Source organism: Falco cherrug, chromosome 19 (assembly GCF_023634085.1).
Source record: "Falco cherrug isolate bFalChe1 chromosome 19, bFalChe1.pri, whole genome shotgun sequence".
In the NCBI taxonomy this organism is placed as follows: domain Eukaryota; kingdom Metazoa; phylum Chordata; class Aves; order Falconiformes; family Falconidae; genus Falco; species Falco cherrug.
In genome coordinates this window covers 2,042,034-2,067,683 of record NC_073715.1, presented here as the reverse complement: position 1 = coordinate 2,067,683, position 25,650 = coordinate 2,042,034, and the positions used below count along the sequence as shown (strand labels likewise).

Here is a 25,650-nt window from a genome sequence, read left to right as displayed (position 1 = left end):
ACAGGGTGGTAGGTCCCATCTGGAGCCAGATCCTGCACCCAACACTCAATCCTGCACCCCAAAATGGGTCATGCACCCCATCCTACAGCACTTTAGGGTCTCTGGAGAAGGTAAGAGCCCTACACCCAAGGGAGAGAGTGGAGCTGGTTTGTTGCTACCACCCTGTCAGGGCAGAAGCACATCAACTCCAAGAACCAAGCTGCCCCCAGGGCTGGCCTATAAGGACATGCCCAGCTTTCAGGACAAGGGTGGTTTGAGTCCCATTTGCAGCAGATCAGCTTTCCAGAAGCTCATCACCCTGCATGTGGGTGGTCAGCCTTTCTTTACTCTGCAGAAGAGGGGTCTCCCCATGCAGGGAATTCATGCACACAAATCTGGGTGCTGGGAGCACCCACAAACCACCCTGGGACCCTCCCCCAGGATCCAGCCTCAGAGCTCACAGGGCTGATGCAACAGGATATTTGCCAACACAGTGGGACTTCACGCTCCCCTGAAACCCAGGGTGCAGGACTCCTGTTGTGTCACCCACCAAGGCTGTTGGACCATTGCACTGGAGGTGGTGAAGAACCAGCCACCCCACACCCTGAGCGCAGGAGGACCAGGGCACCAACACAGGGTTGTGAGCAAGCAGAGGAGACCGCCACGTCCTCCTGTAATAGCAGAGCAGTCCCCAAATCCATATGTACCCTTTCACCCCAGCAGAGCTTGCAGCTCCCAAACAGAGAAGATGCCAAAGCAATGCAAGCAAGGTGGTGTTGGATACATGCCAACCGTGCTTGTGGGGATGCTTCCCCATCCTGACTTTTATTTCTGTGATGGTGCTCAAGTGATAACCATCTGTGATGGTCATATCCAGATCCCAATAGTTAGATCTGACTCAAAGGGAATTTGGGGGAGACATAACACAACAGTCAAGGGGGCCATTGTGAACGGCGTGCCAACTTAAGTGCTGGTCAAGGTCCGACTCAAGCCAAGTGCGAGAGAAACTAATTTCTGCAGTTGGCATGCAAATGTGACCGAGTTGATTATTTTACTCCATAAAGAGCAGATGGCCCCGTGCCTGCTGAACCCTCCTGCATGGTGGCCAGCTGCACGCCAGGACCTCCCCCTCAGCAGGGATGCCTCTCAAGGTTACTCCTCAAGGCTGAGGGATTGCTTACTGAGAATCTGTTACGGCAATGAATCGATAGCATGCTAAACATTGAAGCATTAGCTAAGCAGTATAAAGGATTGATTGAGCATGTATAATCCTTTGGACATGAACCGTTGGCCAAGTTTGAGACTAAGTCTGAATCTAGGCACGCCTGAGCTCCCCTCTGAGAAGGGGTTTGGAACACAGGGGGGTCCTTTCTCAACCTCATGATGCAACGGGAAGGTCTTCCCAATAGTTTTGTTTGCCCCAGTGCGGTAAATAATCCGGTGTACCTTGCCATTGACTCTTGTTAAACCACCACCACATTTACCATCAAACATCAAAATCTAACGTCAAACTTGACCAAATCCCTGGATTTTATGCCAACAAACATATCGCTATATCTGTCTTAACGAGTGCAGCGCATCATCTGTGACCGGGCTGTGCCGCAGGGGAACGCTCGCCCAGGCTGACGGGCAGGATGCTCTGCTGCCCACTGCCTGCCTGGGGATGCTCCCCAGGTTCCGCGAGCAGCACACAGCAGGAGGCGGGGGTGGGGGGGGGGTGGGGGGGGCAGCCCCCAGCCCCAGCTGACCTTCGCCCCCAGGTTATAAGGCAGCATTTGGCCTCTGCAAGCTGAGGCTCGGGCTCCTGCTGCCACCTGGTGGCATGTGCCACCGCGGCGGTCGGGGTAGCCACCAGCCCCAGCGCAAGCCAAGGAGCCCGTGCTCCTGGCCAGGATTGCACCCCAGGGCGGCCGAGGCCACGGACCACAGGCAGTGCCCCCCCCCCCCCCCCCCCATCGTATCCCTTATATCTACATCACCAGTGCTGTTTGCAATTAGCAGGAATATTTTTATTTACGTGTCTGAAACAAAACCTGATTTTTGGGGCTAAGTTGGCATCGTTAGGACACACACTGATCTGCAAACACCCAGAACTCCTCTCTCACTCCCCACCCCCCACTCAAACACCCATGCACTCTTGCTGGTGAAGGCTCCTTTCTTTCTCACCACCACATCAGCTTTTCTTACCTGCATCCTACAGGGAGCAGGAGGAGGGAGAAGCGCTGCAGTTCCTCCAGGGTACAGCTGAACACAGCACACAAACGCTGGATGCAGATACATGCTAAATCTACCTCCTTTCCCTGTTTGGGGGGGAGTTATACCCCACACCCCTCTTCCTGAGCTTCGCCCTGGTGATGTGCAATGCCATCAGCTTGTGTTCATGCCCTGCCAAGTGTCCCAGCCTCCACCTTGCCCAAGGACAATGTCTCCCCTAACTGCCACCCTACCCTGTCCCATCAAAACAGCCTTGGAGTGGCCCTGCCAGCTCCTCACAGTGCTGACTCCCTCCCAAAGCACCCAGACTGGAAAAGAAAAGTTGAGACTGACAGGGCTGGGTTTTATGAACGACTCTGCAACAAGAGGATGTGATCCAGCTGGGGCTGAGCTGGGTCCCAGCTGGGAGGCACAGCTCAGTCCCAGCTGGGAGGCACAGCTCAGCCCCAGCATCCCCCTCCTGCATGGCTGCCTTGCCCACCACAGACCCCCTCCACCTGCTGCAGACACCCTTCACCCCCTCCAGACCCATCCATGTGGGGTCAGCAGCCCGGTGGCTGACACAGGAAGGGTTGTGCAATGCTCAGAGCTGTGGAAAGCTGGGACTTTGATGTACCATGTGCATCACATTTGCTATCAGTCTAGACACGCTGATAGGGATGAGCACAGTGGGGTAAAACTGGTTGGTCCCGGCATGCTGGTGAGGCCCGTGGCCAGGAGCTGACCTGGCATCACGGTCAAAGCAGTGCTCAGAGCCCAGCAAAGCCAGCCTGACGCTGCTGTGGATGGGGACGTGCTGCCGCAGGATGGCATCGTGGTGGCAGCAGGCTCAGAGGGAGTAGCTGGCGGAAGGAACTTGCTCAGGGTGATTCAGAGCAATTTTCCTCCTAATTCCCCTCATCCCCTGGGCAGATGTGTGCTAATCAGGGCGGTAGCGGCAGAGGGAGGAGGACGGTGGTTGTAGGTGCCATTGCCATGTGTTGCCCTTCTCTGCAAGCGTTTCCTGCCTGGTGCAGTGGCTTCTGCACCACCGTGCCTGGCCACCCCCCCAGCATCCCCAGTCCTGGGGTCCTTTTCACACCTGGCTGTGCACCATCCCCATGGCAGAGAGATGCTCTTCCAAGATCACTATACAGAGATAGAGACCTGCCAACATAAAGCCTTAAACCCTGAGTTCTTGGCCATCGGCATGACTCCAGCCCATGAGAAACGCTCCTTTGCCTACGTCTCCATCAAAGGCATGGCCAAGAGCAGCAGGTGGTCCAGCTTATGGGAGAGACGTCGTGGGGATGTCTGTCTCACTGTGGGGTTTGTGCTAAGTGACCTGGCAAGGCTGTACCCCAGAAGGTTGCGGGGTAAATTGTGCTGCTGTCTGTGCCCAGTTGCCTGGCTGTCCCAAATACAGCCCTGAAGTGAGTCCCCAGGGCTGGGGGCTCTCCCAAAAGCTCCAGCTCAAGGGAATCATACATGTGAGAGCAGTCCCTGAGCTGATCCAGCTCCCACCGAAAGCATCCATGTGCCGGGCAGCACTTGCTGCAGAGGGCTTGCAGTGACTTGCTGCCTCTTGCCTCACTGTGCCAGGGTAAAATTTAGCTCTAGACCGTGGTCTGCATCTCATTTACAACCCACTTAATTGCAGAGACGTCTTGTGCCGTGCTGGCAGTGTCAGCAGTGGTACGGGGGCGGCACAGGTTGGCTCCAGCAACCCCTCCTCACCCAAACACGCTGCTGTGAACCTGCCCCTGCAAATGCCGCCTGGGAAGATTGATGCAGAGCATGATCTCATCTGGCTACGTACCCTATCTGACAATCTTGGGATGGTGCCTAAGCCCTTAATGAAAGCTGGCACACCCTTCATAGCAGGGAAGGCTTGTTACACCCCCTTTCCAGGTGAGCAAACCTGGGGTCATTGACTTCTCTGAGACCACACAGAGAACTGGCGGAGAGCCCAGCATCCTGTCACGGCTGCTACAGCATCCCTGCAGCCCCTGTGCCTTGTTCTGCCCTTGGGAGCTCTGGGGCAGCCTGGCCTCATGCAAGCCTCGGTGTGCTCCATCAGGGCTGACGTGCAGCCTGGCCCCATGCATGGCTGGGTTTGATCCATCGGGGCAGAAATGCAGCCTGGGGACCCATGTATGGCTGGGTTTGATCCATCAGGGCTGACGTGCAGCTTGGCCCCATGCACGGCTGGGTTTGGTCCATCGGGGCTGATGTGCAGCCTGGCCCCATGCACGGCTGGGTTTGATCCATCAGGGCTGATGTGCAGCCTGGCCCCATGCACGGCTGGATTTGATCCATCAGGGCTGACGTGCAGCCTGGTCCCATGCACGGCTGGGTTTGATCCATCAGGGCTGATGTGCAGCCTGGTCCCATGCACGGCTGGGTTTGATCCATCAGGGCTGATGTGCAGCCTGGTCCCATGCACGGCTGGGTTTGGTCCATCAGGGCTGATGTGCAGCCTGGTCCCATGCACGGCTGGGTTTGGTCCATCGGGGCTGACGTGCAGCCTGGCACCGAGGGCACGATGCTGGCACGGGCGGTGGCTGTACCTGTCCCAGTGAGATGTGTGGGAAGCGACTTTCCCGCGGGAGGGAGCTCATAATCCTGTTGGTGATGGCCACCTGGGGCTGGTGTCACGGGGAGTCCCCATGTTGTCATCCCTCACAGGAGCATGTTGCCCTGTTTGCAAAGCAGCTCAGTGTTCTTTCTCCTTTCTAGCAGAAGAAATCCAGCACTGCCGCCATCATCCAAGCTGGGCAAACATGACTGCAGTCTGGGCCCAGTGGCAGCCCACATGAGACAGCCTCAAAAATAAGATTAAATACACCTTTTCTGCAGGATTTTTTTTTTTTTAATGACATTTTCTAAGCTTCAGCATTGCAAAGCCCTGTGAACTCAGAAATCACCTTGGTCGCAAAGGAAAAAAAACAACCTTTTGGGGGAAGCTCAATGCAAACTTTCATCTATGAAGAGAACCTCTGATTAGCTTTTGTTGGTTGGGATTTTTTTTATTTTATTTTTTTTTTATCCAAGGAGATGTCTCCAGTGCAAACCCCTGTGCAAAACCCTGCTCCCCCTGCTCGGGTCCCGGAGCAACGCCTGCGGAGAGCAGAGCTGCACACTGACCTACATACAACTTTCCCAGGTGTGCTGGTAAACATCCTCCCCAGGGAAGGATAATGAGGGAGGCTCCCTGGGAAGCGCAGCAATGCAGAGAGGCAGCCAGAGAACAGGACTGACCGGAAGGAATCCTCACCCTCCACCCACGCCCCGGCAGCCTGCAAGGAGCTTGCACAGAGCTGCTCCCACCAGTCCCATCTGCACCCGTCGGCTGGTTGATGCAAGTGAGCAGGGTGAGTCTCCGCCGTTTCTTTTTGTACTTGAAATGAGCTTTTATGTTTTCAGGGTCATTTTGCAACCGGTCCTTCCCAGCAGGGCTCAGGGCAGCATGGTCTAAAGACACAAGCACAAGGATGAGCTGCCCGGACTCCCTCTGCCCAGCCCCGAGCGCGGCGGGTGTGGAGACACGGCACTTTCCGTAGCTGCAAGAGCTGATTCATTGAACCCGACAAGTTCCTGAGATGGCTACAGGGAGCTTCCTCCTTTTAATTTAAGCAGGGAGTAGGGATGTGGAGAAATGAAGTAAATTAAGGTGAAAGTCCTGAGAGTAGCAAGGGCAGCCCAGCTTTCAGCATCCAGCAAAAGGAGGTTTCTTTTTACCTTTGGCAAAGAAATTTAGAAAGGCTGAAGCTGAACTGAATAAGTTTTGAGTTATTGGAAGGGGACGCGGGGGTTTTCCTATGGGGCAGAGCTGTCCCTGCCACCTCGCTCTGTCCTCAAGTTTTGCTCCTCTCCAGGACTAGAGACATGTCTAAGCTCATCAAAGCCATCACTGACATGATGGAGAGTTACCAGGGCAATGCCAGGAAGGGGAAGAAATCTGAGCCATTCAGTAGAAGTGAGTTCAAGAAGCTGATCCAACAGGAGTTTGCTCCTGTCAAGGTAACTGTACGGGCTGGAGGGTGCAAACATGGATGGGAGAGGTGCTGGGGTGATGTTTAGGGGTGGTCGGGAGTGCTGAGGGGTCCTGCAACACTCACCCTACATCCAGGGTTGCAATCGGATTTCTCCAATATTTGATTTTTCTGGGATTCAGCATCATGGGCAATTTCCTTGGGTTTGCATTGCAAGGCAGCACAGTTCCCATGGAACCTTCCTGGTCCCACTGTCCCCATTTTCCTGCAGAGAATGGGAGGGTGAGGGTGAGGAAGAGATGCCTGGTCCTGCTGCGCCTCTGTTTCCTCCCTGGGCAAATCCAGGTGTAATACCACACTATAAAACCTCAGCACTGGCCTCTGCAGCCTCCTCTGCCTGCTGCGACTATCCTTTCTGTTGCATTGCCCTTGCAATAAGGGGCCCCAGACCTCACTCTGCCACCTTGCCCCTTTGGGAAGGTCTGATGGGCTCCTTTCCTCTCAGAGGTCACCCACCAGCAAGTACAGATACATCACCAGCCTGCCGGATTCGGACTTGGAGCCCATGAACAAGAAGGAGAGGGGCTCTACCAAACACTCTGTGTACTGAAGGGTGGCCGCTGCTGCTCCTGGACCACAGAGACAAGGAGGTAAGGGAGAGCTCAGGGAGCTCAGTGAGCAGGCAAAGCCCCCAGACAGTGTTTGCGTTGCTTGGTGAGGTGGGGATGGATCCTTCCTTGGGACTGGTGTCACCCTGATGTGGTGCATAGCTCTCCATGTCTGCTTTACCCCTTGTCCCAGCAAGCCCAATCCATCGGGGAGGATGGGATGGAGGCAGGAGCTGGAATCCAGCTCCATGGGGACCTAGAGAGTATTTAATCAGCTCTAATAATTCCAATAAAATCGCACAATTATTTGGCACAAGCTTAGTGCACAGCACAGGTATTGCAGGGTGGGCGGTGGGGAAATGGAGGCTGGCGGGGAGGGATGCCAACCTCAGCAGGGCTTTGGGGTGGTCACAGGCGAACTGCCCCCCCCGGGTTTTCTTTCCTCTCCTGTAGGATCCCTGAATTGCCCTGTGGGCAAAGGACAGAGGTGCCAGCAGCATGTGGGCACGGTATGATCACCTTTTGGGCTTTCTCTGCTCCTCCGGTGCAGGCAATGCCTGCCCTTGCACCATTGATGGCGCAGATGTGAAGACCGTGCCCCACTTCATGTATTACCTCCATGAGGCAAAAATAACCCTGGGTCTCTTGTTTTGTCCCGATGCTCCACAGGTTTCTCTCTGGGGTGCTTTGCCAATGCAGCTTGAAGGCTGGGGGTGGGTGGGTGGGGGCAGATTTGCTGTTTTCTTCTCATAAACACAACGGTAGAGCAACGGCTGGCATATCAACCCCTTCCTCCATGAGCTCCTTTTGTTTTTAATGGGTAGAAAGTGAAAAATCACAAGTCAATAGGGCTGGAATGAGCCATGCAATTAGTTGACTCAGGCTGTACAGTAATAATGAATAAAGAGCGGCAGTTCTTCAGGGAAAATTAAAGGTCTATGGATGGCAGTTCATCTCCAGCTCCTTTGAAGTCAACAGCAAAATTCCCACAGGTCTGGGGGAGAGATGTCCAAAATGCACCTCAACACTTTATGAGGATGTTTCAGTCTAAGAAATGCAGCTGGGGCAGCATGTTGGCCGTTTTTTCCATTAAAAAAAGGGAAGCACAGCCTTCTTTTATTATTATTTTTTTTAAATTATTATTTTATGGAAATCTTTCACCTATGTCTTCATGTAATTAACCTGCACAGCACTGCACAAAGAAATGTTACCAACAGTGAGTGGCCAGTGGGTGAAGAAACAGGGCTGCTTTCCTCAGCTGTGCTTGGTTAAAATGTGGCTCCTGATACATATTCCAACTACCCAAGGCTGTTTTAGTAGCAAGGGGGATGGTAGAAACCCTGAGTTTCACTGGAAAAAAGTACCGCAGGTAGTTATCAGGTCTGTAGTATTTATATCCCCATCTGCAAGTTTCTGGAAAATCGGGGAAGATGTGGTTTCTGGCAAGGAGTTGCTTTATGATCATTGTGCTACAGGGATGGATGTTTTCTGCAGTAGATTATCCCTCTCCAGCTAATGAGTGCAGGATCTGGTCCTTCAGCTGTCACCTGTCTGAATGGGTTAATACATCAGCCGTCTTAACCGTGATGTTGCTGCATTGTAAATATCCAAATATTTTTTTTTGGGGGGGCTTATTTTTCTCCTTCTTACATAAATGGTTGTAACACCAGAAAAAAGCAATAAAAACTGTACAAGACAATGCCTGCCTGATTTTTGTGAGCCACCTGGTGATCACCAGCAGTCTCCCTGGGTAGGAAGTTGCCCAAAGCTGTTGTGGTGGGGAAGTCCCAGGGGGATGGGGCAGGGATGCAAAGCCCTGGGGTTCTGGCAGCACTGGGGGTACCCACAACCCATGCCATGCTCGGGGTGTAGGGCCCAGACGGGACATGCTGTGGGATGGGGAGATGTTCTTGTGCTTCCCCTATGACTTGTTGGTCCCGGCTGATGGACGAGAGCAGAGCTGGTGAGCACCCAACAATGATCCATACCAACCATGGGTGATGACTGGAGCATCATGAGGGTTCAGAGATAAACCAGCCCTGCACAAATAGCATGACCATGTTTGTTAATCCAGCTATGTCCTTATAGCATGTGTGGAAAAGAAGGATGAGTAGCTTAAGGAAATGCCAACACAAGAGAGATCTGGGAAATTTAATGCTTTATTGTCTCATGGACACCTCCTGGGGCCAAAGCCCAGCCTGATGCATCAGGCGGAGGCACGAGTGATGCCACTTGCCAGGGCACGATGGTCCTGGAGGGCAGGGGAGGGGGTTTGTAGCCGGGCAACCTCGGGGCTTGCAAAGCTTTGCGGAGGCTGGAGGGAGCTGGTCTGTGCCTGGCTTTGCTGCAGGAGCAGGGTTGTGGGGGACACCCCATCACTTCATCTTCTGCGAGGGCAGCTGGTGGATCTGCTGCTGTTGCTGCTGCTGCTGCTGCGGGACCTGCATCTGTGGCGTCCTGTGGCAGCTGGACCCACCGGAGCTGTGGCAGCCGCCACCACCGGAGCTGTGACAGCCACCACCACCGCCGGAGCTGTGACAGCCGCCACCGCCGCCGGAGCTGTGACAGCCGCCACCGCCGCCGGAGCTATGGCATCCACCGCCACCGCCGGAGCTATGGCAGCCACCGCCACCGCTGCTGTGACATCCACCACTGCTCTGGCGGGTGTAGCGCTCCTGGCTGTGGCACTGGTCCCTGTCCTGGCGGGAGCACATCGTTGTGTTTGGGGGTGACCTGTAGGGAGAGAGGAGCTGTCAGGGACTACTGCATGTCCTACTGCCTTGGTTGTCCCAGTGCCCCAATCCTGCAGCCCTTGTGCCTGCCCTGTTTGTGATCCCACCCCCTGCACTCCTGTGCAGGATCCTGGGAGACCCCCCAGGTCTGGAGCAGTGCCCTGCATCCACTGATGGAGGATTCCATCAGCTGGGTGTAAGCAGTACAGCATGGCCCAGCCGTGAGACAGATCCTCATCTCTGATCTCAGAGCATCCCCGCACACAGTACTGGGGTTTGCACTAAACCCGTGCTCTGTATCGCTGCCCTGTGAGCATGCTCGCACCCCAGCAGCAGGGTTTGCATTAAACCCATGCTCTGCATCCCGCTGCACTGCGAGCATCCTCGCACCCCAGCAGCGGGGTTTGCATTAAACCCGTGCTCTGCATCCCGCTGCACTGCAAGCATCCTCGCACCCCAGCAGCAGGGTTTGCATTAAACTCATGCTCTGCATCCCGCTGCTCTGCGAGCATCCCTGCATGCATGCAGCAGCAGGGTTTGCGTTAAACCCGTGCTCTGTATCCCTGCTGCCCTGCGAGCATCGTCGCACCCCAGCAGCAGGGTTTGCATTAAACCCGTGCTCTGCATCCCTTGCTGGGAATTAAGTCCCCAAGGAAGGCAAATCCATCTGCGCTGCCAGACTTACCTGAGCTCAAAAGGAAAGCAAGTGGATGGAATGAAGATCCTGGGACAGGAGCAGTTTTATAGACATCTCAGATCCCTTGTCCCCGGAAATGAGGCAGCTCTCTGTCATAGCAGTCTATTAATTTAATACCCAATCCCCATCAAACCGCCCTCTGTTTACATTGCTTGCCTGACTCACTCGTGATGGGTATCACTCCTTTTTTATCTGTTTCCTGTGCCACATAAGTATCTAATTGTCAGCCTCACCTGTCCGTAATAGGAAAACCTGTGGGTGCCTGGGTTTCCAAAGGCCGTCTTTGGGGTTTGTTTTGTTAAATTAAATCCAGGCATAATTATAACCCCATGTCACGAGGCTCTGCTCTCAGAGTCTAATCCCTGCTATTGAGCAGGCACCAGATAAAGCCAGAAATAATCCAGGCAAAAAAGAGTAGAAAGTTGCCCTCTTTTCTCCCTGAGATGCTTGGTCTGAAAGATCCTCCATGGCCATGGGGACAGCCAGCGGGGTGAGGACAAGGTCCTCCTGGGATTCCTCTAGAGAAGGGTCTCAGGTATTCAGCAGAGGTTTTCTGGCTCCTCTCCTTGACTTAAAGGGTGTGAATTCCCCCCCCAGAAGGCATCTAAGCAGCCAGAAGATGGTCCTGGGGACTGTTTAAAGCCTTGCAAGTCCTGTTACGTTCACATACATCAGAACAAGCTCCTTGAGGGCTTAGTTGACAAAGACTGGCTATTTCCATTCTCTTAATGACAAAGATCAGGGAATGAAGACCGAGGAATTAAAAGACCCATCTGGTGCTGCCTGCTTCATCGGTCCATCTTCTGGAGCCAAGCTGGAGCTCCACAGATGGCCCTTCTGCACAGCCATGTCCTGGCTGAAAAGCTGCCCAGCACTTCATCGCCACACAAAGTACATTGACCTTTAAAGGGCCACAGCTCCTTATTTACAGGATAAAGGCAAGAAAAAGTCTGAGATAGAAGATGACACCGGCAGCCACACAAACAAACATGAAGATCCACCTTGTTGCCCAAAAGAAATGCTTTGGCAGCTCTCCAAGGGAGGAGGGGATAGCACTGGGGCTTGGACTATTTGGACTGGAAGCCAATGTCTTTCCCAAGGCACACGTCAACTAGTGCTATTTCGTCGTGCTCAGCACCGCTAGTGGCATTGAAAATTAGCTCCTTCCTGCTTCTTCTGGAAGCTGTTGGGTGGCTCCTGCCTGGCTCCAGGCAAACAAACCTTGGCAGGGGGTTGAGCTGGCGCTGGGGTCCCTGTGCACGTGGACCAGCTTGATCAGGGGAGGATGTGGTGACAAGGGAATGAAACCTCCCTTGGGGCTGCAAGTGTCCCCAGGGCATGAATGGATCATGCTACTCACATTGGAAATTTTGGATACTTGGAAGTGTCCATCACGAACCTCCCACCTGGTGCAATGGTCATCCGTCTTACCCAAGGGGTCAGCAATGGGGAGGATTGCAAAGCTCTCCTCCAACCTCCTAGACCTGTGGCTCACCCAGCACGACATGCAGCCGGCATTTACTGTGCTGACTGCCACTGATGTCATAAAATTTCGTACAGAAACTGGTGGCTGCAATTGTAATTAGCAGAGGAACTGGGTAGACACCCACTTGGAGCTGTGCGCACTGCAGGCGGAATCCATGTGGCTGTTGGAGCAAGTGCGTGCATGCTCAGGAGGGGCTGGCTCCTGTGCAGGCTGAGCACAATGTTCACAGAGCTTCTTGCTATTGCTCTGTGCATCCCTCCTTCTACCCAAAGTAATAACCAGTGACTAAAGTCTGAGGGAAAAATGCATTTCTTTCTTTCTTTTTTTGTTTACATTTCTTTTTTTTTGCATTTCTTCCAGTTTTTGTCTTTTCTGGAGGATATCTGTAGCAGTCGTGTCTTGCCCAGGTCAGGGGTGATGTTCTGCACAGGAGAGTTTAATGATGATTTGCTTTTCAGGTGATGAGCTCATGCATTCAATGAGAAAGGACATATATTTTCAGTATAACCAACCCTGTACCAAGTTTCATAACGGCTGGTGTTTTTCTTGCCGTCCCCAGCCTCTCAGACGTGCTAATTCAGCTTTCAGTTAAAAGAAATCACATCAAAATGGAAGCAGAGAAGCCTCTGTCCTTTTTTATTGTGGTTATAAGAGAAAAAAAAAAAAAGTATTTTTTAGGTTAAAAACCTAAAAGGCAAAGGAAAGGAACCTCAAAACATAGTAATCCCTTCTAGGGTTTTCTTGGGACGAGCGGGGCTGGCGGCAGGGCTCCCCTCCCTCAGGCTCTGCACTGGGCTGTAACACATCTGGGCCAGGCTCTGCGCAGCTCCCAGCTGCAAAACCCCTTCCCTGGTTGCCTCCCTGCCTTTCCAGCAGCACCCCTGCCAGGTCCTGGCTGTGCCGGGAGGTGGATTCAGCTTCTCTCCCTGCCAGCTCTTCCCTTGACTCTTTGCAACCCTTAGTTCAGCTCATGGAGGAGGATTATCTGCCGAGTTCATCTGGCATGTGTGTGACGAGCTTCAGAAAGCACGAGAAGACTTTGCTGGGTTCAAGAGCACTGTTTTACGCAGCAATATCATTCTCCCTAAAATGCAATGCTAAATGGGCTCCTTGTGCACACGTGGTGATGGGCTGGGTGCTTTCCCAGGGGTGTCTTCCCCTGGTTAAGGTACATGACCTGCTAGCGGCTGTATAGACCCTATGGCCAAATCGCAGAATGGTCAGGGCTGGAAGGGACCTCTGGAGATCATCTACTCCAACCCCCGGCTAAAGAAGGTTCTCCTAGAGCCGTGTCCAGGCAGGTTTGGAATGTCTCCAGAGAAGGAGACATTCCTCTATAGCCAGCTGTGTCTCTATAGCATGTGTGGAAAAGAAGGATGAGTAGCTTAAGGAAATGCCAACACAAGAGAGATCTGGGAAATTTAATGCTTTATTGTCTCATGGACACCTCCTGGGGCCAAAGCCCAGCCTGATGCATCAGGCGGAGGCACGAGTGATGCCACTTGCCAGGGCACGATGGTCCTGGAGGGCAGGGGAGGGGGTTTGTAGCCGGGCAACCTCGGGGCTTGCAAAGCTTTGCGGAGGCTGGAGGGAGCTGGTCTGTGCCTGGCTTTGCTGCAGGAGCAGGGTTGTGGGGGACACCCCATCACTTCATCTTCTGCGAGGGCAGCTGGTGGATCTGCTGCTGTTGCTGCTGCTGCTGCTGCGGGACCTGCATCTGTGGCGTCCTGTGGCAGCTGGACCCACCGGAGCTGTGGCAGCCGCCACCACCGGAGCTGTGACAGCCGCCACCACCTCCGGAGCTGTGACAGCCACCACCACCGCCGGAGCTGTGACAGCCGCCACCGCCGCCGGAGCTATGGCATCCACCGCCACCGCCGGAGCTATGGCAGCCACCGCCACCGCTGCTGTGACATCCACCGCTGCTCTGGCGGGTGTAGCGCTCCTGGCTGTGGCACTGGTCCCTGTCCTGGCGGGAGCACATCGTTGTGTTTGGGGGTGACCTGTGGGGAGAGAGGAGCTGCCAGGGACTTTCCTTTCCTGCTTCTGCTCTTCCAGGGCAGACAAATCTGCCTATATATTTATCCAGTCTTAGCCAGAACCCCCAACTGCCTTTAAACTTCTCACCGTCTTCTTGTACCACCTGCGGTATTGCCCTGCTGAAGGTACTGCTGGAGACGGTGGGAGCATCCAGAGCTGCGGACCATGGCTGGCTTTCCAAAGCAGAGCCATCTTGCTCCCAGAGGCAAGGGAGAATCATCCCAGAGTCTCCCTCCAACCCCAAATGTCTCTGCTCTCTTTGGCATCCCCCGCGCTCCTTCCTCACCCCACCTCCCTCCTCCAAGCACCCGCAGAGCAATCCCCAACCTCCAACACAAGGTGCTGGGCTCAGCCTGCTCCAAACCCATCCCCTTCCCAGCCAGTTTCAAACACTGCCCTGAGCCTGCAGCCCCGCAGCATCACCCCTCTTACCTGAGATGCTCGTACAGCGAAGGGGTAAGGAGGGAATGAGGCTTTCCGGGACACGAGCGTTTTTATACCCTCTCTGCACATCCCATCTGGAAATGAAGCACCTCCCTGTCACAGAGGTCTGCTGGTTCATTTAATTCATCGATGGCTTTTTTTTTTTTTTTGCCTCCCCACTTTTCAGGTTACTCGCATGACTCACCTCATCTGTGCTGGGTATTGCCTCTTCCTACCGGTCGTCTTTCCTGTGCCGCAGAAATATTTAATTGCCAGCTCTACCTGTGCTTAGCTCCAGTGGGGGAGTAGTGTGGGTGGCCCTGGTTTCCACAGCTTTGCCAGTTTGTTTTTGGTCTTGCTCTCAGCTGGGGAATGCTTTGCGTTTAGGGGAGGGATGTCCACGGCTAAATCACACCATTCTTTTAAAATGCCTTGGGGTGCTCTAGTGCTGCGAATGCCCATAAGCCAAGAGAGTCCTATAAGTGCCAACAACACCTTTGGCATGGAAGACTACTCTTCCTCAGCAGCAATTTGACTGATTCCACTGTTGGCTCATTTCTCTTAAAACCAGCTGAAATATGGTAGAGTAGTGAGGAGGGGGAAAAGATAACCCCTATACAACGTTTTTGTTGGTCAAAAGTTTCCTGCTGTTACAAGAAGAACCAAAGGCAGTTGGGATTCTTATTTTTGGAAGGGGGAAGACCTGCCCAGAGTAGTGATCCAGGATTAGTGAGGTACATAATTATGTGGTTAACTTTCAGCTTGTGAGTAATTCTGGAATGGCAACATGGGTGGGTTTTTTTTTTTTGTTTTTTTTTTTTCCAGGTTGTGAGTGGCTTCAGTGCTGGCATGTGGAGGAGAAGGTCTCCCATGGGTGCTGTCTTCAGTGACGCACAGTGGCCTGGGGTGGCTGCCACATCGTGGGGAGCTGGCAGACCCCGGGGACTTTCTCCAACCTTGTAGGAACATCCTTTTTTGGAGCAATTTTCCCTGTTCCTCAATTAGCTTGTAATTGGCCAACAAATCCGAGTGTTATTGGGACAGATGCACAGACCCACGTGAGCCTTCAGGCCAGGCCAGGTACCACGTTTGCACTGACAGCTAATTGCAAGCAATAATTTGAGACAGTCCCTGTTCCTTTCCTCTGCCTCTGCTGCTTGGGCTAGGAAGTGCTTCAGGCACCAGATGTTCTGCTCTTTTCTGCCATTACTTGTGGAAGACACTTCAGTAATTAAACAGGCACGAATAAAAGACTAAAATCATTATTGCTAGCTGAAACAGGGAATTGCTATGATTTTGTCAGTGCAAAAGTGCATGGACAACACTGGCTGAAAAATATTTCACTTGCCTGCAGAGATGCTCGAGCATTTGATATTTTTGGTCCACCTCTCCTACCTTTTATTTTTCTTTCTCCATGCTGATTGAGTTTTTTATGCTATTCCCAGATGCTGACCACAGTCAGACGGAGGCTTAGCCTCTTCCCACCTTTGCTAATGCTGTTTGAGAGACCCGGCATCCTTTGGGAAGTGGCTGGAAAATGGAACAAGCTGCCAGACGTTGAGGAGCCTCGCCAGCCTCTTGCAAACTCTTGCTTTGAATGCAAGTGTCTGAACCTTCGTTAAGCCACTACAAGTCCTGAGCGGTTCCTGCAACCCCAAAAACATCCGACATATTTGCTGTTACTGAAACACGGACGATTTTTGGAAAGGTGAGTGGACAGGGCACGGTTAATGAATTAGGTAAGCAGCCTAATTGCTTCTTTTGTATTGCTAAATTGTTGTTATGATCTAGAACAGCATCAGGACAAACTATACCTAGGCTTGAACACTTCTGATTAATTGTATTTTGTTCTGGCATCAGAAATTCTCTCTGTGAAAAAAGACTCAAAGTAATTCTTGGCTCTCAACATTGTGCTGTGTTCAGTTCCTCGTGTTTTAATTGTTTTGAGTTTGTTAATGATCAGCAGCACCCAGCCACAAGTCCCAGTCACTCTAGATTTGGTGGCTGTCCACCTTAATATGCAAATGCAGTTTGCAATGGGGGCTTCAGGCAAACGCCAGACCCCCACCACCAGTTTTTTCAAACAATTCCTACACTAAAAGCAGGCAGCCTGGTCCGGGAGCCATCTGCCATCTGCACCCTTTTCAGCAATGCCAGATATTTCTGATCATCGTGACACACTTGAGAATAATCTTAGCAGGGCAGCATCCATTTCATGAATGGCAATAGCAGACCAATAAATTACACAATTCCTTTTAATTATAGGTTGAGAGGAAATTTCTCAGCTCATTGGGTAATGCTACCATCTTGCAACGCCCCTGGCTCGACCCAGGGCTCTTGAAGTGCTGGGCAGAGGGTTTCTAGAAAGGCTTGCTGGGGGGGGTTGTTGTAAACATGTGGAGATACCTGCTCCAAGGATGGTACCTTGGGGCCAGATGGCAAAAAAGGGGTTTCTGCCCCACCACGGGTGCCTTTGCCTTAGGACTTTTTCTGCCCCACAGTTGTGCCCACAGCTGGCCCCGAGGGCTTGTGCAATGCAGCCCATGGGGTCTTGGTGGAGGGTTTTGGGTGTCCATCTCTGTGGGCAGGCTGCGTGGAGGAGAGCTGCCTGCACTCTAGAGGCCTAAGTAATAAAAAAAGTAATAAAATAAAAGTAATAAAAAAAGGAGGCCAGTAATAAATAGCCTCCTGCAATGTCAGCATTTAAAAAACTTTATTCTGTCTCTTTTCCTATGGAGTCCATAGGGACAATGCCTACCCCTGTGGCCTGTGCCTGGGCAGGGAAACTGCAGGGCTGTTAACACAAGGAGTCTTGTACTGTGATAACGCAGGTGAAAGAAAAATCGTGAACATGGAACCCTGATGATCTCCGAATTGTAATGGCTCATATATAGTCACAGGCTGATAGAGAGAGCACTGCACCCGTGTGAATGTACCCAGTTTATTTTAGCACCCACAGATAAGCTCATCAGAGGCACAGGACTCTCCAGGGGAGGGAGAGGAGACATTTTCTTTGAAGATTGCTAGGACACATGCAAAGCTTTCTGAACTCAGCACAAGATCAAGGACATGCGTGTGTGTAACATGCAGATAATGTCCTGATCACTTCATCTTTGAGGATACTTGATAAATTTGCTGCTGGCAATCCTGTGGTTTTCCATGGCAGGATCCCCCACTGATTTCATGACATCCAGATTCCCCACTGCTCCTGTGACATCCAGATCCACCACTGCTCCTGTGGCATCCAGATCCACCACTGCTCCCGTGGCATCCAGATCCACCACTGCTCCTGTGGCATCCAGATCCACCACTGCTCCCGTGGCATCCAGATCCACCACTGCTCCTGTGGCATCCAGATCCACCACAGCTCCCGTGGCATCCAGATCCACCACTGCTCCCATGGCATCCAGATCCACCACAGCTCCTGTGGCACCCTTCACTGCTGTGGCATGAGGATTGTTCTTGCTGGTGGCACTGGTCTTTGTCTTGCCGGGAGCACATCTTTGCAGACCTGCTGGGAAGACTATCATCTTTGAGTGGGTGCAAAGGCAAGAGACACTGTCACATCTGTCAGCTAGCAGTAATAAATGACTAGTGAGATGGGATTATATATCAAGAATAAATTCTCATTGTAAGCCAGGTTCTTGAAGAAAAGAGAAAAATGTGGAATGCACATCTGCCCGTAGCGGTCTCTGACCTGTACAGAAGTGCTCCGTGCTGTTTTCCTTTGAGCAAGTCTTTCCTTTCTCTCCTGTGTTTAGCAAATATATAAGATAAAAGTTAAAGCACTTGCTGATTAGTGAGAAGTGGTGGCAAGACAAAGTCCAGAGCTAGATCTGGAGACTCCTGACTGAACCAGCAAATTTTAATTTTTCCTAGTTGCTTTCTATTATTTATGTATAGACATGAATGGAGAAGACAACCTAGGCAGAAGGACAGAGCAACTGTGACCAGACCCAGTGACAGAGAGGAGATGTGTAGGAGAAGCGGTCAAGACCTCAGGGTCAGGGCAAAGCTGACGATCATTAAAAGCGCAAAAGTTTGATCCAGCCGAACTTACCCTGTTCAGCAGAAATTCAAGAGGAGATGTGAAGCTGAGACAATGAAGAGAAATCGGGTGCCAGATCTTTTATAGTGTTTTTCCTCCAGAAACAAGACGAGTTCCTACCAGAGGGACTTGCTTGTTCACCACCCCGAGCACTTTGCTAATTGGAGAGTTTTTACACTGCTGTTTTGACTCATGGTATTCTGAGCAGATCAATATCCCACCTTTGGGATCACCATTCCTCTCGTTACTCCATAAAAATGTTAATTGCCCACCACGCCTGGTGTGGTTCACATGCAGGGAGGGGGAGGTTTCTGGATGGTCTTGCTGCCTTTGACAAAAGCATTTCCCTGCTTCTTGTGTCTAATGCAAAGCAGCTGTGAGCCCAAGTAGGCAATGCAAAAATGGTAGTGGGTGGGAAGGTGGGATAGGGAGGTGGGCTGATGACTGGATTCCAAAGGGATCCAGAAAATAAAAAGGTCTTGAAAGAGAACAAATAAGACCATGGTGGTGTGTAGGAAAATGAGTGTGTTTGGGCAGCTTGGGAAAAAAATCTAGGTTATGAGTGGGCGAAGGAGGCAAAGGGAATTAAGGATGCAGGTATGAGCACATGATGGGGCGGCAGAAGGTGAGCACAGAGACCAGGGCTGGTCTATGTGGGGGGTGCCCTAAAAACAAGGAGTGTGATCATCCTCCGCTGAGCCCTGGGGGCCAGCACTGGCCACACACCCCTGCTGGGATGATGGGGCTTGGCCATGGTGGGTTACGAAAAGAATTGAGTTGCCTCCAGGCTCTAAAGCTGTCACTGAGTTTTGGGTTTGAGATTTAGAGGTGGGAGATGGTGATATGAGACTTTGAAGCAAAATCCTGCTGGATGTGTCCGGTTGGGACGACAGGAGCAGGCAAACGCAGGTGGTGGGACATGGCTGGGGTGTAACATCAAAGAGAAACCTATTTCTGAGTAAAACAACACTAAGAGGAGTGTTGCAGTATTTCAAGTCAGCCCTTTCTTTGCTCAAAGAGAGACTTTTAAGCCAAACAGAAGGAATTTTAAACCCTAGAGGAGACAGAGAGAATCCAGGTAGGAGCCTCAGAAGGAGAAAAGGTCTCCAGCAGTGTCCCATTCCCACGATATCTGTTCCAAATATCTGCTGTTATCTTTATTACACTATGATTGCAGAAAAAAGTAGGGGGGAAAGTCTTGTGGCTCTTAGAGCTTTCCTCCCTCTGTCCTTCCATCCTCACCTGCACGCTGAGGACGGCATCAGGGCCTGTGTCTCCATTGATTTAATGCTGTGCTTTGGGGAGAAAAGTGTCTTTCCGCCTACTGAGCACACCAGGCCTGATCTCATCCAGGACTCTAGAGGCCACTGTAATATTAATAATAGCACAGATCGAATTAAAATAAAATAGAGTCAAATAAATTCTTTGCTAACCAATGGAGCTGAATCACTTGAACGAATTGATATGTGAGGAAATCAGAATGTGTCTGGGGTTATTTCACAAACGTGAATGAAGAATGAAAATTCTTGTGAAACTATTATTCACGATACACTAATCACACCCCAGATCACGTGGATGGTGACAAACATGTTTATAATTTCTCTCAGTGATAGAGACGTTCACCTGAGCATGGTCTGGTGGGGAGGATGCTCATGCACGTCGGAGACCTGGACCCATGTATAAGACTGGACTGTACTGACCCTACATCTGGTCTCTGAGCTCCATGTATCTCCTGCAAAGCTCCTTGCCTTTGGGAGAGGCTTCCTTGCACCCCTTGATCCTGTTCTGAGTGGGTGGTTATTTTCCTCTTCGGGTAATTTATTGGTTTTATGGAAGGAATTTTTGCAGTTGTCCTAATACAAATCTCAGGAGATGGTTTGTTCCCCAGTTTGTATCATGGATTTGGGGTGGCTTATACATGGTCATGATTCTTCCATATCTCAGTTATTGGTTTTCTGTTTACAAAGGGGATAAATGAAGCACAGAAGAAAGCCAAGATCTTAGAAGGATCTGAGGGACACCCCAGGTACAAGTTCAAACCTCCAAATCCTTGCAAAGTGGTTGAAACACAAAGATTTCTCTTTTGTTTCAGACAGGGATTGATCATGTGAAATCCCTCTCAATAGAGGTTAGACAAATCTACTTCAAAACAGCTTAAGCAAAACAACTTCTGCCCTGGTGCGTGGGAAGCAGGAGCTGCCCTCTTGAGGTCTACTCCATCCCTGTTTTCCACAGCCCAGCAAGCTCCAGAAGTATCTGAAGGTGGATTTGGATGCCTTTGCCCACTCCCCATCCTTAGCTGTCATAGTTTGCCGGCACTTTCCTTTCCACGGAGGTCCCCGAGGCTTGCACAAGTGGTGTTGCATGCACTGGGGCAGCTGTGCCATTGCAATGGGGTGGGCATTTGGGCTGCCCCCAGGCTGGGCCACCCCACCAAGCCATGCCTGGGATGGGGACCGTGTGCTCTGCAGTGCACGCTGGCATTAGCCTCTGCACACGTGTGAGGAAGAGGTTGGCAAGGAAGGCTCGCTGCGGTGTCAGGGCAGAGCACGTCAGCAGCTCCCGTGTGTCCACTTATAAAAATTCCATCCCAGGAAGGTACACCCTGTGCCTGTTCTTACTTTTTTTCCTTATCCAAACGGTGCTGCAGGAGCAATCTCCACCATTAATGCTGTGAAGCAGCTGATTCTGCGATGTGTCACATCCTGCAGGCTGGGCCAGGCAGGACACCAGGAGATGGAGACGATGGAGGACCTCACCTGGGCTGGGTGAGGTGCGAGGAGCCACTGGGAACACGATGCTGTGAGTCACTGGATCCAGATCCCTGCTTTGCTGCAACAGTCCGCCCAGGTGAACCCTCTTCTAACCCTACCAGGCCATAATTCACGAGGAGTTGGGGGCCTTTTACCCTGTTAGAGACAGTAGGTCCAGCCAAGTGCCCACCTGACATCTACAAACCCATTCCTAATTTCCATTTGACATGCATTCCTGGCCAGATGATCCCCATTTCTCCCTGGGTCAAAGCCTTCAGGCTGAGAGATCTCACCCCTCCTTGGTCTTTCTCAACATCTTTATCTCTCAGCCACCAGCACAGCACTGAGCATCACTATCAGCTGCTGAAGACACGTAGGTCCTGCAGGAGCTGCCTCCCTTGGGGTGAGACAAGTTCTGTCATGCCTGTGTTCTCTGAAGGTCTCATGGACCATGGGCCAAAGCATTTCTCTTCTACCAGCTTCAGCATCTCCTCTTGCTCTGCACTAGCCATGCCATTCCCATTCCTGAACCCTCCTCCTGACTTTTTTTCTTGGGGATTTTTCTGGAGGCTCATGATACGAGTCGAACTGTACCCATTGCCTCATCAGTGAATGAAATGACGCGCCAAGCAGACCCACTCATTTTTACCTCTCTGATGAAATGTGTGGATTTTCTTTTTACGTTAGTAAATTAGTATTTAATTGCTGGGTTGCATAAATAGTCTGTGATGAAAACTGTTAGTTACTTCTCCACAAGGAACTTGTCTAGAGTAGGAATAAATCAGGTTGAATCAACCAGGAACCTTGATGTGAGGGTGAACGGGGGTGCTGCAGGCACCAGCTTTGCCAACAAGGAGGAACAGAAACAATTCAAAGGGATGAAGCAGAAACCGCTGATGCAAGGGGGTTATGAACTGTAGCTTTTTATTGCCTCCATGTCTGCTGTGAAATAAGGAGGTGAACAGTGCTTAATATTTCACAGACAGTGGGTTACACCTTCAAAGCATGTTACAAGCAAAATGACAGGAAAAGTAGGGATCCCTGAGCAACATGGGACATGCTGCCCATCAGGACAGTGTTGCAAGAGTGAGAAGTTTCCCCCATTCATCCCCACTCCTCATGTCCTCTATTTTATCTTCTGAGCTGGCACTTTGCAGACCTGCTTTTGCTGCTGGCTTGGGATGCACTTTGCCACAGGCACGCAGCCCTGCTGCACCGGTGGGGGACAGGTCTGCACTGGGCAGCACTGGGGGACGCACTGTGCGGGCTTGCTGTAGCAGGGCTTCCCCCCCTGGCACCCTGATCCATGGCACCTCTCGGAGCAGACCGACCTCCCGTAGCTGTGGCACCCCCCTGACGACCCGTAGCTGTATGTGGGTCTCCTGACGCAGCTCGAACCACCTCCGTGGCACGAACCCGAGGACCCATGGCACCTCTCAGAGCAAACTGACCTCCCGTAGCTGTGGCATCCCCCCGATGACCCATAGCTGTACGTGGGCCTCCTGGCACAGCTCGACCCCCCTCCTCCGTGGCACGAATCAGCTGCAGCATAGCCGTGGCATCTCTCGGAGCAGACTGGCTGTCGATAGCCATAATGACGGTAGTTGTGCCCTCTCATGCCTTCAATGCCTTCACCGTCGCACCCCGAGGAGCAGGTGTTGTAGCCGTAGCGGAAGGGTGTGCGCCGGGTGTCCAGCCAGGACCCCGAGGGGTCATACCAGGTTGAGTTCAAGTTGAAGTATGATTCTCTTCCAGAAGAGTATATCATGTTTAGGCTGTAGGGAAAAACCTGAAAAACACATGGCCAGACAGGCTTGCATTTCCATCTCCTCTTTTTCATTTAATTTCTCATAAAGTTGCTTTAGTGACCCACACACAGGTCAACCTCGCTTATCCTGAAAGCCTGGAACTAAAGGAAGTCCTTGCAGTTGCCCAATAATGGTCGGATTATGTCCAAACTGTCTTTCTGACCTTAACCTTGATTTTTTTTTCCTCCAAGCTCAGAAGCAACCACAAGGCACTGCAACATATAGTGGCATGGCTGTAAATCCCACCCCAATTCCCCCAGTCAGCTTCTTTCTTGGCTTATCCCATTGCCCTCTAGCCCTTGTGTGGTCTGAAGGAAAGTGCAAGCATGCCAGGTCTGTGACATCCTGAATCCAGACACCCATCCAGAAATGAACCCGTCTGCTCCGGGATGTGTCTTACCCAATTCACAGGGGAAGGCAGACGCTGACCAGGGGAGCAGATTGTGAGAGGCCAAGGGACGGAGGCCTTTTATATGGTCCCAAGTCTTCCCCTTGTAAATGAAACACGCTGCAGGAACGAGGACTAAAATTGTTTATTGGCAAAACATCTCCTCCATTTGGATGCTGTTCCCAGTGCTTGGCATGTTCTGCTTGACTCATGATTCCTGATAAGCATCTCTTAATTATAATGTAGTTACCAAGAGGTGCACATAAAGGACTCCCATCATTTAAGCCACACATCGGCTGTGTGAGGCAGGTAATAATGTACTTATTCACCATCTCCACAGGACCGAGACACTTACAGGGTGACCTGTGAGTCAGGAGCCATGATGTGCACAGTGCTAATGTCCTGGCCTTCCCCTTCTGCTATCCATGAGGAGCGTTCCCAGGTGCCTGAAACACCATCAGGTGACTGGAAAGAGCCAGCTCAGAGTCACGAAATTGTGCTGACGGGTTTCGGTGATGAAGACGCTGGCTCTGTGGACAGTGGAGTGTGATGGATGGTACTACCTCAACCTCTGCAATGCTTTTGGCAGCTAGTGGAGGTATGGACTGGGTGGGTAAACTACCTGGTGGGTGAAAAACTGGCTGTTTTTCATCCTGCTGGTGCTGTTTAACATCTTCATTAATGTCCTGAATAATGGGGTGGACTTGGCAAATCTACAGGTGGCACTGAATTGGGGTGAGTGTGGAGACTGATGGTGAGCGGTGTTCCTCAGGGGTCTGTACTGGGACTGGTGCTGTTCAGCACCTTTGTTGGTGATATGGACAGTGGGACCGAGTGCACCTTCAGCAGATTTGCTGGTGACACCAAGCTGTGTGCTGTGGTTGACATGCTGAAGGGATGGGATGCCATCCAGAGGGACCTTGACAGGCTTGAGAGGTGGGCCTGTGCGAACCTCATGAATTTGAGCAAGACCAAGTGCAAGGTCCTGCATGCAAGCTGGGGCAATCCCAAGGACAAATACAGGCTAGGCAGGGAACAGATTGACAGCAGCCCTGAGGAGAAAGGCTTGGGGATGTTGATGGATGAGAAGTTCAACATGGCCCGACAATGTACACTGGCAGCCCAAAAGCCAACCGAACACTGGGCTGTATCACCAGCAGCATGACCAGTGGGTCGAGGAAGGGGATTCTCCCCCTCTGCTTCACTCTGGTGAGACCCCACCTGCAACACTGCATCCAGTTCTGGGGCCTCCAACATAAGAAGAACATGGAGCTGTTGGAGTGAGTCCAGAGGAGGCCAGGAAGATGATCCAAGGGCTGGAGCACCTCTGCTGTGGAGACAGGCTGAAAGAGCTGGGGTTGTTCAGCCTGGAGAAGAGAAGGCTCCAGGGAGACATTACAGCAGCTTCCAGTACTTAATGGGGCTGACAAGAAAGCTGGAGAGGGGCTTTGTACAAAGGCATGGGGTGATAGAACAAGGGGGAATGGCTTTACACTGAAATAGGGGAGACTTATATTAGATATTAGGAAGAAATACTTCCCTGTGAGGGAGGCGCACGTTGCCCAGAGCAGCTGTGGGTGCTCCATCCCTGGAAGTGTCCCAGGCCAGTTTGGATGGGGCTTGGAGCAACCTGGGCTGGTGGAAGGTGTCCCTGCCTGTGGCAGGGGGGTGGAACTGGATCATCTTTAAGGCCCCTTCCAACCTAAACCTTTCTACAATCCTATGGTTCTATGAAATTGCTGTAGGATGGGATGCGGGCAGGCTGGAAACTGCTCCTGCAGCTGGAATAGACTAACTGGGATGGCAGGGCCGGGGCAGCTGGTGAAAAGCAGCTTGGCAGGAAAGGTGGACCAAAGCTGATCAGCAAGCACTGCTGTGAGGGCTAGCTGGCCCTTGGTCTGTGGGGTCTGAGCCAGCTTTTTGGGCACCGCACTGGGACGGTGCCTGGGAACTGGCTTCAGTGAGAAGAGGCTGGGAAGAAAATAGCTAATAAAATAAGAGATTTCGGAAGTTAAAGTTCCTATGCAAGTGGTTTTTCATTTGGTTAAAATTAGAGGTGAGAAAAATGAATTGTGGTTTTCTGCATTAAGAAAACAAGAATGAATTTCATTTTTCTTTCTTGTTTTCTTTGGTGGTTGCTAGTGGCTGTGCAGACACACGGGGGCTGTGCTTAGGCAGTACAAAGAAACAAAAATATATATTTTAATGCACCTAGTGGAAGGCTTTTCTGGCAAAGTGAGAGAGATGCAACACATTACCAGCATGCCTGCAAGAGCCGGGCAGCGGGGAGATGCAGAGGTAGAGCCTGGCTTGCATCCTCCTGCAGGGAGTGAAAAGGCATTCCTGGCATGCACAGACACAGCTCACGTGCTGGGGCACATGCTTATTATCATGATTAACATTTATATGATGGATGGCCTCCCCGGTGCAGTGTTATGATCTAGCTAATGAAGGTGATGGCACGCAATACAGAGCAAACTGTTTGTACCTAGATCTGGAC

At 51.7% G+C, this 25,650-nt stretch overlaps 5 protein-coding genes across 5 annotated transcripts in view; all 5 read right to left on the bottom strand.

Moving 5' to 3' along the window:
- Positions 1-25,650, bottom strand: part of S100A1 (S100 calcium binding protein A1) — a 150,355-nt gene that overhangs the window by 37,015 nt on the left and 87,690 nt on the right. The window lies entirely within an intron of this gene.
- Positions 9,151-9,489, bottom strand: LOC129734289 (loricrin-like). The gene has a single exon (XM_055697093.1). It carries the CDS (start codon positions 9,487-9,489, stop codon positions 9,151-9,153), a length of 339 nt encoding a protein of 112 aa, XP_055553068.1.
- Positions 13,336-13,674, bottom strand: LOC129734288 (loricrin-like). The gene has a single exon (XM_055697092.1). The coding sequence runs from the start codon at positions 13,672-13,674 to the stop codon at positions 13,336-13,338; it is 339 nt and encodes a 112-aa protein (XP_055553067.1).
- LOC114014624 (sericin-1-like) lies at positions 17,256-17,654 on the bottom strand. The gene has a single exon (XM_027799021.2). The coding sequence runs from the start codon at positions 17,652-17,654 to the stop codon at positions 17,256-17,258; it is 399 nt and encodes a 132-aa protein (XP_027654822.2).
- Positions 22,081-22,722, bottom strand: LOC106630832 (keratin-associated protein 5-1-like). Its single transcript, XM_014276365.1, has one exon. It carries the CDS (start codon positions 22,720-22,722, stop codon positions 22,081-22,083), a length of 642 nt encoding a protein of 213 aa, XP_014131840.1.

Excerpts from the sequence above, each read along its gene's own strand:
- LOC129734289 (XM_055697093.1), bottom strand. The coding sequence starts at position 9,489 with ATGTGCTCCCGCCAGGACAGGGACCAGTGCCACAGCCAGGAGCGCTAC.
- LOC129734288 (XM_055697092.1), bottom strand. The coding sequence starts at position 13,674 with ATGTGCTCCCGCCAGGACAGGGACCAGTGCCACAGCCAGGAGCGCTAC.
- LOC114014624 (XM_027799021.2), bottom strand. The coding sequence starts at position 17,654 with ATGTGCTCCCGGCAAGACAAAGACCAGTGCCACCAGCAAGAACAATCC.
- LOC106630832 (XM_014276365.1), bottom strand. The coding sequence starts at position 22,722 with ATGATATACTCTTCTGGAAGAGAATCATACTTCAACTTGAACTCAACC.